We start from the raw sequence: 17,807 nt of genomic DNA on the forward strand, positions 1-17,807 counted from the left end.
TGTTTCCATATGAAAAGTTTCATCGTTATATTTGATGATAAGGAAAAACTTTCTCAATCGTAGACATTTTTTTAAATAAATATCAAGGTTGACCCAGAACTTTGTCCCAAGTTTTTAATTTTGGCCCTCTGTATATTTGAGTTTGACATACCTGGTTTACAGTGAATGCAGCTGATATCTACATATCAGAATTATGAGCTGTAGGTATGTATCACTTATAATCATAATGATTTATTATGGATTTCCAATGTGTCTGTAAAAAATATTGTGTGTCCGTGATTTTTGATAAGTCAAGTTGGCAACCCCGTTTGGAAGGCGAATAGAAAAAATAGAAAGCAAAGAGGGGCCCACTAGGACTCTGTTCTCGAGGACCCCCATGTACTGAACTGTCAGTAGTGTCTCCCATGTAGTGCAGTCTTCTCTCTGACCAGCAGGTGTCTCTAGTGCATACAGTATTGTAGTCCATAAATCCTGGTTTTGGAGCAGTGAGTCAGTAATCTGCGATGGAAGGAAGAGGGAGTCCGCTGAAACCTGTATGAAGTTTTCCACTTCCAAGGCTGAATGACACGAGGAAGAAGGCAGCCTCTGTGCTCAGGACTCCGGAGAAGAGCTGCACTACACCCGCTTTAACTCATTCCTCCCCAGCTGCAGTCAGTGTCCTACTTGTGATGAGTGTTTTCTCACATATCTGAAGAGGAACGAACTGCCAGAACAGGTACAGAACAGGCAGGTGCACTGTGGAGGAGAGGACTGACAGCAGTGGTACAGGACTGACAGGTGCACTGTGAGGAGAGGACTGACAGCAGTGGTACAGGACTGACAGGTGCACTGTGAAGAGAGGACTGACAGCACCGGTACAGAACAGGCAGGTGCACTGTGGAGGAGAGGACTGACAGCACCGGTACAGAACAGGCAGGTGCACTGTGGAGGAGAGGACTGACAGCAGTGGTACAGGACTGACAGGTGCACTGTGAGGAGAGGACTGACAGCAGTGGTACAGGACTGACAGGCGCACTGTGAAGAGAGGACTGACAGCACCGGTACAGAACAGGCAGGTGCACTGTGGAGGAGAGGACTGACAGCAGTGGTACAGGACTGACAGGTGTACTGTGAGGAGAGGACTGACAGCAGTGGTACGGGACTGACAGGTGCACTGTGAGGAGAGGACTGACAGCAGTGGTACAGGACTGACAGGTGCACTGTGGAGGAGAGGACTGACAGCACCTATACAGGACTGACAGGTGCATTGTGGAGGAGAGGACTGACAGCACCGGTACAAGACTGAGAGGTGCATTGTGGAGGAGAGGACAGACAGCATCGGTACAGGACAGACAGGAGCTCTGTGGGGGAGCGGACTGACAGCACAGGGACAGGACAGACAGGTGGATTGTGGAGGACAGGACTGACAGCAGCGGTACAGCTCTGACAGGTGCACAGTGGAGGGAAGAACTGACAGCACAGGTGCACTGCTCCGTACAAAGATTTTGGGCAGCACTCAGAGGGAGCTGTATGAGATGGTCCCTGCAGTGCAGTGTGTGGGGCATCCTCAGTAGGCAGTCATAGTGGGTACCTGGGAGCAGGGAGCATGCAGAGGGCACCACTACCTTTCTCCTGGTCACTCTGGCTCTCCTACCTCATACTGCTACCCCTGGCACAGGGGGCACTGGTAGAAAGCAGCAGACGAGTTAATATGGACAGTGGCTTTGTGTACAGACGTCTGAAGAACCACGAGAAGAGGGAGATGCAGAAGGAGATCCTCTCCATCCTAGGTCTGCCCCATAGACCTAGACCCCTACATGGACTCAGCCCTGCCCAGCAGCACCAACCTGGGAAACTGAACTCTGCACCCCTCTTCATGCTGGACCTGTATAATGCCATGTCTGGTCAGGAGCAAGCAATGGACATGAAGGGTTGGTCACACAGACCCCCACATAGTCATCAGGTGAAGAGTCTCCTAAGCAGCCCCCTGAGCAGCCAGCAGGACAGCGCATTCCTCAATGATGCTGACATGGTCATGAGTTTTGTCAACCTGGGTGAGTGTCACTTCTATAACCGGGGAAGGATCCATATTATTATATACAATAAATCTATGTGATTATGTAGGATATATAATATTTAATAGATCTATATGACTATATATAATAGATCCATATGACTACATACAATAGATCTATATGACTATATATAATTGATCCATATGACTACGTACAATAGATCTATATACTATATCCATATGACTATATACAATAGATCTATATAACTATATATACTATATCCATATGATTATATTCTAGGAGTGATCTTTTTCATATTATTTCTTTTTCATTTGTTGCAATCTGCACTGAATATTATCCTCCAGACTTACATGTATGCATTGCATATGGGAGAGATTTATTGTCCAGCATTGCCAGCAATGTTACTTTTTTTTCGCTATGCGCATGAATCTAATTAAGAAACATGTGGGAAACACACAATAAATTGGAAATCTGTTTATTTTTGTGGAATTTCAGATTTAAATGCTAATTATTCAATAAACTGGAATTGAATCACATTGCTCAATATCTCCACTGTCGATAGCAGTACTGTATGTGCACAGAGTGGCAGTGTCCCATTAAATGATGGTATGGGCATTCAAGATGACAATGGAAAGATTGCACATGACAATGCATTTCTAGTGGTTGTGATGTAATAGTAGCTACTACAATGACACCATAAACAGCAGATCAGGTGAGGACAGGCTTAGTCAGGTGTATGGGTATCACTACTAGTACGCTGTATATGTATCTAAGGGTTTGCTGTCATCTCTTGACCCTATTCATTTATTGTACAGTAATATATTTAGTTAATTCATTTTTGTCTATTTTGATACTATGTTGTTTTCTCTCTTTAGTTTGTTTCCTTTGTAGTTTTGCCTCTTTAGATTTAGATTAGTTTTTAGTCAATGTTGTAGAAGCCATCAGTTTTTTGACATAGGTCTAGAGTGAATAATATATTGCTATTGTCATTGGGTACTTGCCATTGTGACTAGTGGACTTGTATCAGACAACTCATATTGGCATCGTCATTATTATTGTTATGGTTGATTTATACAGTATTATGGTAGTTTGTAGTGCTGATAAAAAATTGCAAGATAGTCAAAAACAGAGTTCTGTCCATAAGAGCTTACAATCTACTGTATATAGCAAGAAGTTCTAACATAAGTGAGTCTATTACAGAAGTAAGTCCCGGTCCAACAGGGGGTCTAATGAGCTGGACTGACAGTTTCAGTTTTATAGATCCATATGAAACTGTCAGTTCAGGTCATTAGACCTGTGGTCAAATGCCCCCGTAATTCACACATCTAAAAATGGCCAAAGGATGAGTGAATACCAAGTGTGTTTAGATTAGGAGACAGATTTCGCTTAGTCTTAGGAGGCAAAGATTTAGGTTGATTTTAGGTATCTAAACAGATTAATTGTGGTAAAGGGTTCCAGAAAGAGAGACGAAAAGCCTGAAATTCTGGAGGCTAAAATGTAAAGCGGAGGAAAATATCAAGTGCACAGTAGTAATTGGTCGTAGGTTCAGTGCTGTATTAACAGCAAGTAGATGGTTGTAGGTCCAGGGCTGTATTCATAGCTAGTAGTTGGCCGTAGGTCCAGGGCTGTATTAACAGCAAGTAGTTGGTTGTAGGTCCAGGGCTGTATTCATAGCTAGTAGTTGGCCGTAGGTCCAGGGCTGTATTCATAGTTAGTAGTTGGTCGTAGGTCCAGGGCTGTATTTACAGCTAGTAGTTGGTTGTAGGTTCAGGGCTGTATTCACAGCTAGTAGTTGGTTGTAGGTCCAGGGCTGTATTCACAGCTAGTAGTTGGTTGTAGGTCCAGGAGTATTCACACCTAGTAGTTGGTTGTAGGTCCAGGGCTGTATTTTTAGCTAGTAGTTGGCCGTAGGTCCAGGGCTGTATTCAGAGCTAGTAGTTGGTTGTAGGTCCAGGGCTGTATTCACAGCTAGTAGTTGGTTGTAGGTCCAGGGCTGTATTCACAGCTAGTAGTTAGTTGTAGGTCCAGGGCTGTATTCATAGCTAGTAGTTGGTTGTAGGTCAAGGGCTGTATTCACAGCTAGTAGTTGGTTGTAGGTCCAGGGCTGTATTCATAGTTTGTAGTTTGTCGTAGGTCCAGGGCTGTATTCATAGTTGGTTGTAGGTCCAGGGCTGTATTCACAGCTAGTAGTTGGTTGTAGGTCCAGGGCTGTATTCACAGCTAGTAGTTGGTTGTAGATCCAGGGCTGTATTCACAGCTAGTAGTTGGTTGTAGGTCCAGGGCTGTATTCACAGCTAGAAGTTGGTTGTAGGTCCAGGGCTGTATTCATAGTTAGTAGTTGGTCGTAGGTCCAGGGCTGTATTCATAGCTAGTATTTGGTTGTAGGTCCAGGGCTCTATTCACAGCTAGTAGATGGTTGTAGGTCCAGGGCTCTATTCACAGCTAGTAGATGGTTGTAGGTCCAGGGCTGTATTCACAGATAGTAGTTGGTTGTAGGTCCAGGGCTGTATTCATAGCTAGTAGTTGGTTGTAGGCCCAGGGCTGTATTCATAGCTAGTAGTTGGCTGTAGGTCCAGGGCTGTATTCATAGTTAGTAGTTAGTCGTAGGTCCAGTGCTCTACTCATAGTTAGTAGTTGGTTGTAAGTCCAGGGCTGTATTCACAGCTAGTAGTTGGTCGGAAGTCCAGGGCTGTATTCACAGCTAGTATTGGTTGTAGGTCCAGGGCTGTATTCATAGCTAGTAGTTGGTTGTAGGTCCAGGGCTGTATTCATAGCTAGTAGTTGGTCGTAGGTCCAGGGCTGTATTTATAGTTAGTAGTTGGTCGTAGGTCCAGGGCTGTATTCACAGCTAGTAGTTGGTCGTAGGTCCAGGGCTGTATTCATAGTTAGTAGCTGGTCATAGGTCCAGGGCTGTATTCACAGCTAGTAGTTGGTTGTAGGTCCAGGGCTGTATTAATAGTTAGTGGTTGGCTGTAGGTCCAGGGCTGTATTCAGAGCTAGTAGTTGATTGTAGGTCCAGGACTTTATTCACAGCTAGTAGTTGGTTGTAGGTCCGGGTCTGTATTCACATCTAGTAGTTGGTTGTAGGTCCAGGGCTGCATTCACAGCTAGTAGTTGGTTGTAGGTCAAGGGCTGTATTCCCAGCTAGTAGTTGGCTGTAGGTCCAGGGCTGTATTCATAGTAGTTGGTCATAGGTCCAGGGCTGTATTCACAGCTAGTAGTTGGTTGTAGGTCCAGGGCTGTATTGACAGCTAGTAGTTGGTTGTAGGTCCAGGGTTGTATTAATAGCTAGTAGTTGGCCGTAGGTCCAGGGGTGTGTTCACAGGTACTAGTTGGTTGTAGGTCCAGGGCTGTATTCACAGCTAGTAGTTGGTTGTAGGTCCAGGGCTGTATTCATAGCTAGTAGTTTGGCTGTAGGTCCAGGGCTGTATTCACAGCTAGTAGTTGGTTGTAGGTCCAGGGCTGTATTTATGGCTAGTAGTTGGCCATAGGTTCAGGGCTGTATTCACAGCTAGTAGTTGGTTGCAGGTCGAGGGCTGTATTCACAGCTAGTAGTTGGTTGTAGGTCCAGGGCTGTATTCATAGCTAGTAGTTGGTTGTAGGTCAAGGGCTGTATTCACAGCTAGTAGTTGGTTGTAGGTGCAGGGCTGTATTCATAGTTAGTAGTTGGTCGTAGGTCCAGGTCTGTATTCATAGTTAGTAGTTGGTTGTAGGTCCAGGGCTGTATTCACAGCTAGTAACTGGTTGTAGGTCCAAGGCTCTATTCACAGCTAGTAGTTGGTTGTAGGTCCAGGGCTGTATTCACAGCTAGTAGTTGGTTGTAGGTCCAGGGCTGTATTCATAGCTAGTAGTTGGTTGTAGGCCCAGGGCTGTATTCATAGCTAGTAGTTGGCTGTAGGTCCAGGGCTGTATTCATAGTTAGTAGTTAGTCGTAGGTCCAGTGCTCTACTCATAGTTAGTAGTTGGTTGTAAGTCCAGGGCTGTATTCACAGCTAGTAGCTGGTCGGAAGTCCAGGGCTGTATTCACAGCTAGTATTGGTTGTAGGTCCAGGGCTGTATTCATAGCTAGTAGTTGGTTGTAGGTCCAGGGCTGTATTCACAGCTAGTAGTTGGTCGTAGGTCCAGGGATGTATTCATAGTTAATAGATGGTCGTAGGTCCAGGGCTGTATTCACAGCTAGTAGTAGGTCGTAGGTCCAGGGCTGTATTCATAGTTAATAGCTGGTCCTAGGTCCAGGGCTGTATTCACAGCTAGTAGTTGTTTGTAGGTCCAGGGCTGTATTAATAGTTAGTGGTTGGCTGTAGGTCCAGGGCTGTATTCACAGCTAGTAGTTGATGTAGGTCCAGGGCTTTATTCACAGCTAGTAGTTGGTTGTAGGTCAAGGGCTGTATTCACAGCTAGTAGTTGGCTGTAGGTCCAGGGCTGTATTCATAGTAGTTGGTCGTAGGTCCAGGGCTGTATTCACAGCTAGGAGTTGGTTGTAGGTCCAGGGCTGTATTAATAGCTAGTAGTTGGCCATAGGTCCAGGGGTGTGTTCACAGCTAGTAGTTGGTTGTAGGTCCAGGGCTGTATTCACAGCTAGTAGTTGGTCGTAGGTCCAGGGCTGTATTTATAGCTAGTAGTTGGTTGTAGGTCCAGGGTTGTATTAATAGCTAGTAGTTGGCCATAGGTCCAGGGCTGTATTCACAGCTAGGAGTTGGTTGTAGGTCCAGGGCTGTATTGACAGCTAGTAGTTGGTTGTAGGTCCAGGGCTGTATTTATAGCTAGTAGTTGGCCATAGGTCCATGACTGTATTCACAGCTAGTAGTTGGTTGTAGGTCCAGGGCTGTATTCACAGCTAGTACTTGGTTGTAGGTCCAGGGCTGTATTCATAGCTAGTAGTTGGTTGTAAGTCAAGGGCTGTATTCACAGCTAGTAGTTGGTTGTAGGTCCAGGGCTGTATTCGTAGTTGGTCGTAGGTCCAGGGCTGTATTCATAGTTAGTAGTTGGTTGTAGGTCCAGGGCTGTATTCACAGCTAGTAGTTGGTTGTAAGTCCAGGGCTGTATTCACAGCTAGTATTGGTTGTAGGTCCAGGGCTGTATTCATAGCTAGAAGTTGGTTGTAGGTCAAGGGCTGTACTCACAGCTAGCAGTTGGTTGTAGGTCCAGGGCTGTATTCATAGTTAGTAGTTAGTCGTAGGTCCAGTGCTCTACTCATAGTTAGTAGCTGGTTGTAAGTCCAGGGCTGTATTCACAGCTAGTAGCTGGTCGGAAGTCCAGGGCTGTATTCACAGCTAGTATTGGTTGTAGGTCCAGGGCTGTATTCATAGCTAGTAGTTGGTTGTAGGTCCAGGGCTGTATTCACAGCTAGTAGTTGGTCGTAGGTCCAGGGCTGTATTCATAGTTAATAGATGGTCGTAGGTCCAGGGCTGTATTCACAGCTAGTAGTAGGTCGTAGGTCCAGGGCTGTATTCATAGTTAATAGCTGGTCCTAGGTCCAGGGCTGTATTCACAGCTAGTAGTTGGTTGTAGGTCCAGGGCTGTATTAATAGTTAGTGGTTGGCTGTAGGTCCAGGGCTGTATTCACAGCTAGTAGTTGATTGTAGGTCCAGGGCTTTATTCACAGCTAGTAGTTGGTTGTAGGTCAAGGGCTGTATTCACAGCTAGTAGTTGGCTGTAGGTCCAGGGCTGTATTCATAGTAGTTGGTCGTAGGTCCAGGGCTGTATTCACAGCTAGGAGTTGGTTGTAGGTCCAGGGCTGTATTGACAGCTAGTAGTTGGTTGTAGGTCCAGGGTTGTATTAATAGCTAGTAGTTGGCCATAGGTCCAGGGGTGTGTTCACAGCTAGTAGTTGGTTGTAGGTCCAGGGCTGTATTCACAGCTAGTAGTTGGTCGTAGATCCAGGGCTGTATTTATAGCTAGTAGTTGGTTGTAGGTCCAGGGTTGTATTAATAGCTAGTAGTTGGCCATAGGTCCAGGGCTGTATTCACAGCTAGGAGTTGGTTGTAGGTCCAGGGCTGTATTGACAGCTAGTAGTTGGTTGTAGGTCCAGGGCTGTATTTATAGCTAGTAGTTGGCCGTAGGTCCATGACTGTATTCACAGCTAGTAGTTGGTTGTAGGTCCAGGGCTGTATTCACAGCTAGTAGTTGGTTGTAGGTCCAGGGCTGTATTCATAGCTAGTAGTTGGTTGTAGGTCAAGGGCTGTATTCACAGCTAGTAGTTGGTTGTAGGTCCAGGGCTGTATTCGTAGTTGGTCGTAGGTCCAGGGCTGTATTCATAGTTAGTAGTTGGTTGTAGGTCCAGGGCTGTATTCACAGCTAGGAGTTAGTTGTAAGTTCAGGGCTGTATTCACAGCTAGTAGTTGGTCGGAAGTCCAGGGCTGTATTCACAGCTAGTATTGGTTGTAGGTCCAGGGCTGTATTCATAGCTAGTAGTTGGTTGTAGGTCCAGGGCTGTATTCATAGCTAGTAGTTGGTTGTAGGTCAAGGGCTGTACTCACAGCTAGCAGTTGGTTGTAGGTCCAGGGCTGTATTCATAGTTAGTAGTTAGTCGTAGGTCCAGGGCTGTAGTCATAGTTAGTAGTTGGTTGTAGGTCCAGGGCTGTATTCACAGTTAGTAGTTGGTCGGAAGACCAGGGCTGTATTCACAGCTAGTATTGGTTGTAGGTCCAGGGCTGTATTCATAGCTAGTAGTTGGTTGTAGGTCCAGGGCTGTATTCATAGCTAGTAGTTGGTCGTAGGTCCAGGGCTGTATTCACAGCTAGTAGTTGGTTGTAGGTCCAGGGCTGTATTCGCAGCTAGTAGTTGGTTGTAGGTCCAGGAGTATTCACAGCTAGTAGTTGGTTGTAGGTCCAGGGCTGTATTTATAGCTAGTAGTTGGCCATAGGTTCAGGGCTGTATTCACAGCTAGTAGTTGGTTGTAGGTCCAGGGCTGTATTCACAGCTAGTAGTTGGTTGTAGGTCCAGGGCTGTATTCATAGCTAGTAGTTGGTTGTAGTTCAAGGGCTGTATTCACAGCTAGTAGTTGGTTGTAGGTCCAGGGCTGTATTCATAGTTAGTAGTTGGTCGTAGGTCCAGGGCTGTATTCATAGTTAGTAGTTGTTTGTAGGTCCAGGGCTCCATTCACAGCTAGTAGATGGTTGTAGGTCCAGGGCTCTATTCACAGCTAGTAGATGGTTGTAGGTCCAGGGCTGTATTCACAGCTAGTAGTTGGTTGTAGGTCCAGGGCTGTATTCATAGCTAGTAGTTGGTTGTAGGCCCAGGGCTGTATTCATAGCTAGTAGTTGGCTGTAGGTCCAGGGCTGTATTCATAGTTAGTAGTTAGTCGTAGGTCCAGTGCTCTACTCATAGTTAGTAGTTGGTTGTAAGTCCAGGGCTGTATTCACAGCTAGTAGTTGGTCGGAAGTCCAGGGCTGTATTCACAGCTAGTAGTTGGTTGTAGGTCCAGGGCTGTATTCACAGCTAGTAGTTGGTTGTAGGTCCAGGGCTGTATTCATAGCTAGTAGTTGGTTGTAGGTCAAGGGCTGTATTCACAGCTAGTAGTTGGTTGTAGGTCCAGGGCTGTATTCGTAGTTGGTCGTAGGTCCAGGGCTGTATTCATAGTTAGTAGTTGGTTGTAGGTCCAGGGCTGTATTCACAGCTAGTAGTTGGTTGTAAGTCCAGGGCTGTATTCACAGCTAGTAGTTGGTCGGAAGTCCAGGGCTGTATTCACAGCTAGTATTGGTTGTAGGTCCAGGGCTGTATTCATAGCTAGTAGTTGGTTGTAGGTCCAGGGCTGTATTCATAGCTAGTAGTTGGTTGTAGGTCAAGGGCTGTACTCACAGCTAGCAGTTGGTTGTAGGTCCAGGGCTGTATTCATAGTTAGTAGTTAGTCGTAGGTCCAGGGCTGTAGTCATAGTTAGTAGTTGGTTGTAGGTCCAGGGCTGTATTCACAGTTAGTAGTTGGTCGGAAGACCAGGGCTGTATTCACAGCTAGTATTGGTTGTAGGTCCAGGGCTGTATTCATAGCTAGTAGTTGGTTGTAGGTCCAGGGCTGTATTCATAGCTAGTAGTTGGTCGTAGGTCCAGGGCTGTATTCACAGCTAGTAGTTGGTTGTAGGTCCAGGGCTGTATTCGCAGCTAGTAGTTGGTTGTAGGTCCAGGAGTATTCACAGCTAGTAGTTGGTTGTAGGTCCAGGGCTGTATTTATAGCTAGTAGTTGGCCATAGGTTCAGGGCTGTATTCACAGCTAGTAGTTGGTTGTAGGTCCAGGGCTGTATTCACAGCTAGTAGTTGGTTGTAGGTCCAGGGCTGTATTCATAGCTAGTAGTTGGTTGTAGGTCAAGGGCTGTATTCACAGCTAGTAGTTGGTTGTAGGTCCAGGGCTGTATTCATAGTTAGTAGTTGGTCGTAGGTCCAGGGCTGTATTCATAGTTAGTAGTTGTTTGTAGGTCCAGGGCTCCATTCACAGCTAGTAGATGGTTGTAGGTCCAGGGCTCTATTCACAGCTAGTAGATGGTTGTAGGTCCAGGGCTGTATTCACAGCTAGTAGTTGGTTGTAGGTCCAGGGCTGTATTCATAGCTAGTAGTTGGTTGTAGGCCCAGGGCTGTATTCATAGCTAGTAGTTGGCTGTAGGTCCAGGGCTGTATTCATAGTTAGTAGTTAGTCGTAGGTCCAGTGCTCTACTCATAGTTAGTAGTTGGTTGTAAGTCCAGGGCTGTATTCACAGCTAGTAGTTGGTCGGAAGTCCAGGGCTGTATTCACAGCTACTATTGGTTGTAGGTCCAGGGCTGTATTCATAGCTAGTAGTTGGTTGTAGGTCCAGGGCTGTATTCATAGCTAGTAGTTGGTCGTAGGTCCAGGGCTGTATTTATAGTTAGTAGTTGGTCGTAGGTCCAGGGCTGTATTCACAGCTAGTAGTTGTTCGTAGGTCCAGGGCTGTATTCATAGTTAGTAGCTGGTCATAGGTCCAGGGCTGTATTCACAGCTAGTAGTTGGTTGTAGGTCCAGGGCTGTATTAATAGATAGTGGTTGGCTGTAGGTCCAGGGCTGTATTCACAGCTAGTAGTTGATTGTAGGTCCAGGGCTTTATTCACAGCTAGTAGTTGGTTGTAGGTCCAGGGTTGTATTAATAGCTAGTAGTTGGCCGTAGGTCCAGGGGTGTGTTCACAGCTAGTAGTTGGTTGTAGGTCCAGGGCTGTATTCATAGCTAGTAGTTTGGCTGTAGGTCCAGGGCTGTATTCACAGCTAGTAGTTGGTTGTAGGTCCAGGGCTGTATTTATAGCTAGTAGTTGGCCATAGGTTCAGGGCTGTATTCACAGCTAGTAGTTGGTTGTAGGTCCAGGGCTGTATTCATAGCTAGTAGTTTGGCTGTAGGTCCAGGGCTGTATTCACAGCTAGTAGTTGGTTGTAGGTCCAGGGCTGTATTTATAGCTAGTAGTTGGCCATAGGTTCAGGGCTGTATTCACAGCTAGTAGTTGGTTGTAGGTCCAGGGCTGTATTCACAGCTAGTAGTTGGTTGTAGGTCCAGGGCTGTATTCATAGCTAGTAGTTGGTTGTACGTCAAGGGCTGTATTCACAGCTAGTAGTTGGTTGTAGGTCCAGGGCTGTATTCATAGTTAGTAGTTGGTCGTAGGTCCAGGTCTGTATTCATAGTTAGTAGTTGGTTGTAGGTCCAGGGCTGTATTCACAGCTAGTAATTGGTTGTAGGTCCAGGGCTCTATTCACAGCTAGTAGTTGGTTGTAGGTCCAGGGCTGTATTCACAGCTAGTAGTTGGTTGTAGGTCCAGGGCTGTATTCATAGCTAGTAGTTGGTTGTAGGCCCAGGGCTGTATTCATAGCTAGTAGTTGGCTGTAGGTCCAGGGCTGTATTCATAGTAGTTAGTCGTAGGTCCAGTGCTCTACTCATAGTTAGTAGTTGGTTGTAAGTCCAGGGCTGTATTCACAGCTAGTAGCTGGTCGGAAGTCCAGGGCTGTATTCACAGCTAGTATTGGTTGTAGGTCCAGGGCTGTATTCATAGCTAGTAGTTGGTTGTAGGTCCCGGGCTGTATTCACAGCTAGTAGTTGGTCGTAGGTCCAGGGCTGTATTCATAGTTAATAGATGGTCGTAGGTCCAGGGCTGTATTCACAGCTAGTAGTTGGTCGTAGTTCCAGGGCTGTATTCATAGTTAGTAGCTGGTCCTAGGTCCAGGGCTGTATTCACAGCTAGTAGTTGGTTGTAGGTCCAGGGCTGTATTAATAGTTAGTTGTTGGCTGTAGGTCCAGGGCTGTATTCACAGCTAGTAGTTGATTGTAGGTCCAGGGCTTTATTCACAGCTAGTAGTTGGTTGTAGGTCAAGGGCTGTATTCACAGCTAGTAGTTGGCTGTAGGTCCAGGGCTGTATTCATAGTGGTTGGTCGTAGGTCCAGGGCTGTATTCACTGCTAGGAGTTGGTTGTAGGTTCAGGGCTGTATTGACAGCTAGTAGTTGGTTGTAGGTCCAGGGTTGTATTAATAGCTAGTAGTTTGGCTGTAGGTCCAGGGCTGTATTCACTGCTAGTAGTTGGTTGTAGGTCAAGGGCTGTATTCACAGCTAGTAGTTGGTTATTGGTCCAGGGCTGTATTCACAGCTAGTAGTTGGTCTTAGGTTCAGGGTTGTATTCATAGTTAGTAGTTGATGGTAGGTCCAGGGCTGTATTCATAGCTTTTGCTGCACTAAGCACTACAAATATGTCCCATTAAAAGTCTACTTAGATTGTACAATTATTGTCATGATATACTATTTTTTGAACGATCATACCAATAATTTGCCATTTTTAGGATAAGGTCACAGAGTGCAGGTCTGACGCCGTCAAGCCCATTATAAAGACAATCCACGATAAACAATATAAATATAGTTTATTTTTGTTTGGCGTCACTAACATAAATGTCATTGGTGGAATGTATAAACAGATCTTTCCTTCGCTATCAATAGTGGAAAATAACAGGATTTTCAGAGCATGAGAAATTATATCAGTGACTGGTTATGTGTCTGGATAGCAATTTCTGCACATTAAAAATGTAGGTGATTATAATTGATGTATATAAACTGCACGATATATGGAAAGAAACTACTGCAAAATAACAATGAGTTATATTACACCCTGCAGTGCATGTATCAATAATCACACAATACACTTATATATACTTATCATATGTATGATACTTGCCATGATACATGACCTACATATTAAAGCGTGGCACAGCTATCTATAGTGATGTCTATCCAGTAACAAGAAGCCAACCATACATACTGCATATTCTCCACTAGTCATACCTCTGGCATCCTGCAACGTTTTGTATAAATACTGTATGTACTAATACATTCATGCACCAGTATCAATAATTCTTTATAATGGCTTTTTACAGCAAATAAGTAGGTTAATAGCCAAGTCACAACCATACACTTGCATAATCAGTCCCATACACATTATAGGTGGAATACGGTGATACAGTGCTCAGTACTTGAGGCAGAACTGGACAGGCAGGTCCTATTACCATAGAAAATGTATACTATTTTATAGAACACTACCAGAATGCATAGCACCTCGTCCTGCAGAGATACATACAGAAAGATATGGTGGCTCAGTGGTTAGCACTTTGCAGCGCTGGGGTCCTGGGTTTAAATTACACCAAGGTCAACATCTTCAAGAAGTTTGCATGTTCTCCCCATGTTTGTGTGTCCTATAGGTGCTCTGGTTTCTTCCCTCACTCCAAAGACATAATGATAGGGAATGTAGATTGTGAGCCCCAATGGGGACAGTGATGAGGAGGTTTGTAAAGCAAGCATAATGATAACCACCATTATAACATAAAAATGATGAAGAGTAGCCCTGACACATGTGGAGATGCAGGTCATCACTGCAATCAAGAGTCTTGGCCAGTGTATATCTAGAGAAGTCATAAGGTTCCTCACCATATCAAGTAGTGCTGCTCTATGTTTCGCCTTTCACATTTCCAGGGGCGCTCTAAATGAGGAGCGCTTATTCGACTGTGTATGTCAGTGTTCTTTGCAGTGATTGGTGGAGCAGCAGCACTACAGCTCTACCAAACAGAGCATCACTCATTCCAGATCCCATCATCTGGCTGCTACCAGCTGGCATGACCTGCAACCTCCCCAACACCGGTACCTAAGAAAGACTTAGGTTGCACAAAGGGTTTAGAGGAGCATCTAAAAATTAATTACTAGGTACCAGATCTCCAGAGCTATTGACAAGTACAAGCCTACTTAGGTCTTAACTATTACAAGGCAGAGATAGCTTATGAAATAACATTTTTCATCGATCACTAGGACTGAGGTTGGCAATGTTTAATTGTTGGGAATGTTTGCAATATATTCAGAAAATGCTGTAAAATCAACCAAGGCTCATAATGAGTAGTATGGTGAAGCAGGTCAATGAGGGCTAGACATTGTGCCCAACTTTTTGGGGTCATCCAATGCTGAGACATAAGAATATTCACAGTGTGTAAATTGTCAGCTATTGCTCCCCATGTTTGCCACTTGGTGATGAGAAAGCATTTCAAGATGTAGAAGTCATTGTCTGTGCTGCTGAGGATGGAAACTACCAGCTTTTGTGTAGATGGCTAGGGATATCAACAATAGCATGCTTGCTCATTCCTTTTGAGATCTCACATTAGGAGTGGGCTGCACATGCACAGCCATATGTTCTTTGGATCCGGCACATCACAGGGCCCCACTCTTGAGGTAAATGAGGGTCCTCACAGTGGGAACCCACATCTGTCATACATTTATGGTACACTCTGTAGATATCTGTCGTAAATATACAATATTGGGTTACTCTTCAATTTGTAGACGTAAACGACATCTATGTTGATCAATGGTTGCTCAATTATGTGGAAGACAACAGTTTTAATAGTTGCTCTGTTACACAGACTCGTTAATTCTAAAGCCTACACTGGGTATGAACCTGCCCTAAATATAGCCATACACCATCAATGGTTTAACTGTCCTCCAAACAACCTTCCAAGCCTTTCGCCCATACACCAGGACATGATCAAACACATTCAATAGTAACATGGTCCCTCTTAATTGCCAGGTTAAGCAGATGTTCATTCTAATGTGTTTTTAACCTTAAAGGGGTATGCCAGTTTGAATGAAGCGGAATTACACATGCTTGGCTATGCCTAGCAGTCCTACAGAGAATGAATAGAGTGGTGGTCAAGCATGCGGAGTGCAGCTCCATTCAAACTAGGGACAGAGGTCCCCCCCATTCTGACAATCGTTAGTGGTTTCATCTATCAGACTCCCACCAAACTTGGAGTCAATTGTAGCGAAACATCTAATAATACCTGTGTTTGGTCAGGATGGATCCTATGTATGATATATTATTAGTGGTTTTCAAGTTCCCCCTCATACCCAATAAATGTAAAATGTAGAAGCAAACTTGCTAAAAGGCAGAAAATGCTAAAAAAATAAAACATATATATATAGTGCTTCAACTAACAAAATGGGCAATCTGTGAAACAATAGGAGTATAATAACAGTTTTATTACAGTTTGTAGTAGTTGTACGCTCGCAAATATGCTGATTTGAATGTGAATGTTCTAGCAAATATTTTATGATGTTTTGCCGGTTTAGGGTGGATTCTTTCCACATTATTCATGTTACATCTTAGATCTTCTATTGTTCTACATAACAATAACAGTTCATTCACATAACAGTTATAAATGTTCTGCAGTTTTAAATATACTGCTGTCAGCACTTCTACCCAGCATGTTACTTCCCAGGATGGGTGTTGGGGGAGTCCTAGAATATCAATAGCGGCTCTCATATTTAAACAGCATTCCTATAACATATAATGGCTAAATTGAAAAATAAATACCGGTAGATGAAATAAAATAAGTGCTGGTATGTGAGAGACGTTTTGCTCGGATTGTGAACATGATGCAACTCATCATTTTTTATTTCCTGTTTAAAATAATAGTAACGAATATCTGCACTTCCTAGCAAACAGCCTAAGAGAAGCACACAAGAAGCTAGAAAAAATCTGGAAGTCGTTCAGTCCTATTGTTAGGAGTGCTTGTGAGCTATTCTACTTCTTTTGTATCAGTCCATTCTAGAGCAGAACCATTAGGATACATTATTATTAATACAAGAGGCGGCAGACTTTCACATGATCTGTGAGGTCAATACCAAACTTTCCACCCTTGGTTTCCTGATATGCGCCAATCACACTTTTTATTCTTAGCATTATGACCGCAGCAACAACTGATGACTGGATATCAGCTCAATTCCTCTCCAGACTTTTTTTTACTATTTCTTCTCCAAACCCATTCTCGTTTCTCATTTGTGCCAAAATATTCAACACTCTCCTTTTTTTCCCCTCTTGGGTATGTGTCTGGGGACTGCTCGGTGTTGAAGAGCAAAAAACCTTTTGACAGTAATTATGAGCTGGAGATTGATATACGGTAGGTCAAAGTCAAGCATCATAGGCAGAAGATCAAGGTCTGTTACAAGATGAAGTCCAGGGTTATGAGAAGGCAATTTAAGGGATTATCTACATAGTCTACCTAAAGGGACTCTTCCAGCAGGTTTTTGCTGTGTTATCTGAGAGCAGGATGCTGTAGGGGCTGGGACCCTGATTGCAGTGATGTGCCACTTACTAGGCTGCGTCTTGCTGTTTCAATAAAATTAGCGTTTTATCATCAGGAGATTACCACTGGAGGACTAGGTGTCTTGTGCCATGTAGTACTCTTGGTCTGTGTGACCACAATCAGTGGTGTGGGTGGGTTATACAGTGCTCAGCATTCAGAGCACTGCAACGTCTGTAGCAGAGAAAACAGGGATCCTATCAAAACCGCACCATGCAGTCCAGTAAGTGATACATTGTTGGATTGAGGGTCTCTGCCCCCCTACATCATGCTTTGCTGAGATTACATAGCAAAAACCTGGTTTTCCCTTTCCCTTTAGAAATGTGTAACTGTGTTCCTCTTGTAGATATATAAAATTTACTAATATACTTTTATTTTCAATCGTGCATTAACTGCCTCAATCCAATCAGAAGATTACACACATTCATTTACTGAGGGTTGTTAAAGGGTCTTTCCCACTAATCACCTAATCCACAGCATAGGAGATAAACCTATGTTGGCTACAAATGTTGGGGGCCCCAAAATTTATCCATGTACAGATCTGCTGGCCAATCAAGCATCAACTTTAGAATTATTGCATGGATATTGAAAATACTGATGTAATTATAGTTTGATCTTTGGCCCTCTATTATATGTTTCAGTTTTTTTCTGAAATCCAATATAAAATTGTTGTCTTTTTTTAAAGTTTACATTGTTGTAATTATTTTTTATTTTTTTTATTACATTTTTGTGTTTTTTTATGCAACTATTTTATTACCTCTGCCTTAAATCTATTTAGGGTTAGAAAAATGTGTAAAAACATAAAAGACCTCGATAAATGAACGCTGGCATTTCATACATCAGTCTTAATGGGGGGTGTGCAAGAACAAGATGCACCAAATTCATTCATGCCACTTAATGAATTCAATTAATACTGAGAAGTTGTATCAAAGTTTTGAAATACTCCTACAAGGTCTAATACCTAATCTTGGGTATCCCAAACCACCATAGAAATGATAAATGGTTCAGTATAAGAGAAACTCAAATCAGATAAAGAAAAAGGGACTCAAGAACCAGAAAATGTAAAAATAAGCAAAACTTTATTGAATACAAAAAAGGGATAAAAATCCACAAACACACACAGAGATTAAAAAAATAATAGTGGGAAACTACAATAGGACAGCACAAACCCATAGTACAAAGAATGCGTGAGGTGAATTCTACA

At 43.8% G+C, this 17,807-nt stretch overlaps 1 protein-coding gene across 1 annotated transcript in view; it reads left to right on the forward strand.

Annotated features, from left to right (window-relative positions):
- Positions 1–462: 462 nt before the first annotated feature.
- The window catches only part of BMP6 (bone morphogenetic protein 6), a 269,942-nt gene continuing 252,597 nt past the window's right edge, over positions 463–17,807 (forward strand). Inside the window, exon 1 of the mRNA XM_073678742.1 lies at positions 463–2,033. Within this exon, the coding sequence (XP_073534843.1) occupies positions 1,586–2,033 (448 nt within the window). The 5' untranslated portion in view covers positions 463–1,585. The remainder of the gene's footprint in view (positions 2,034–17,807) is intronic.

Source organism: Phyllobates terribilis, unplaced genomic scaffold (genome assembly GCF_046119375.1).
Source record: "Phyllobates terribilis strain yellow unplaced genomic scaffold, ASM4611937v1 Scaffold_4__5_contigs__length_816908805, whole genome shotgun sequence".
Classification (NCBI taxonomy): domain Eukaryota; kingdom Metazoa; phylum Chordata; class Amphibia; order Anura; family Dendrobatidae; genus Phyllobates; species Phyllobates terribilis.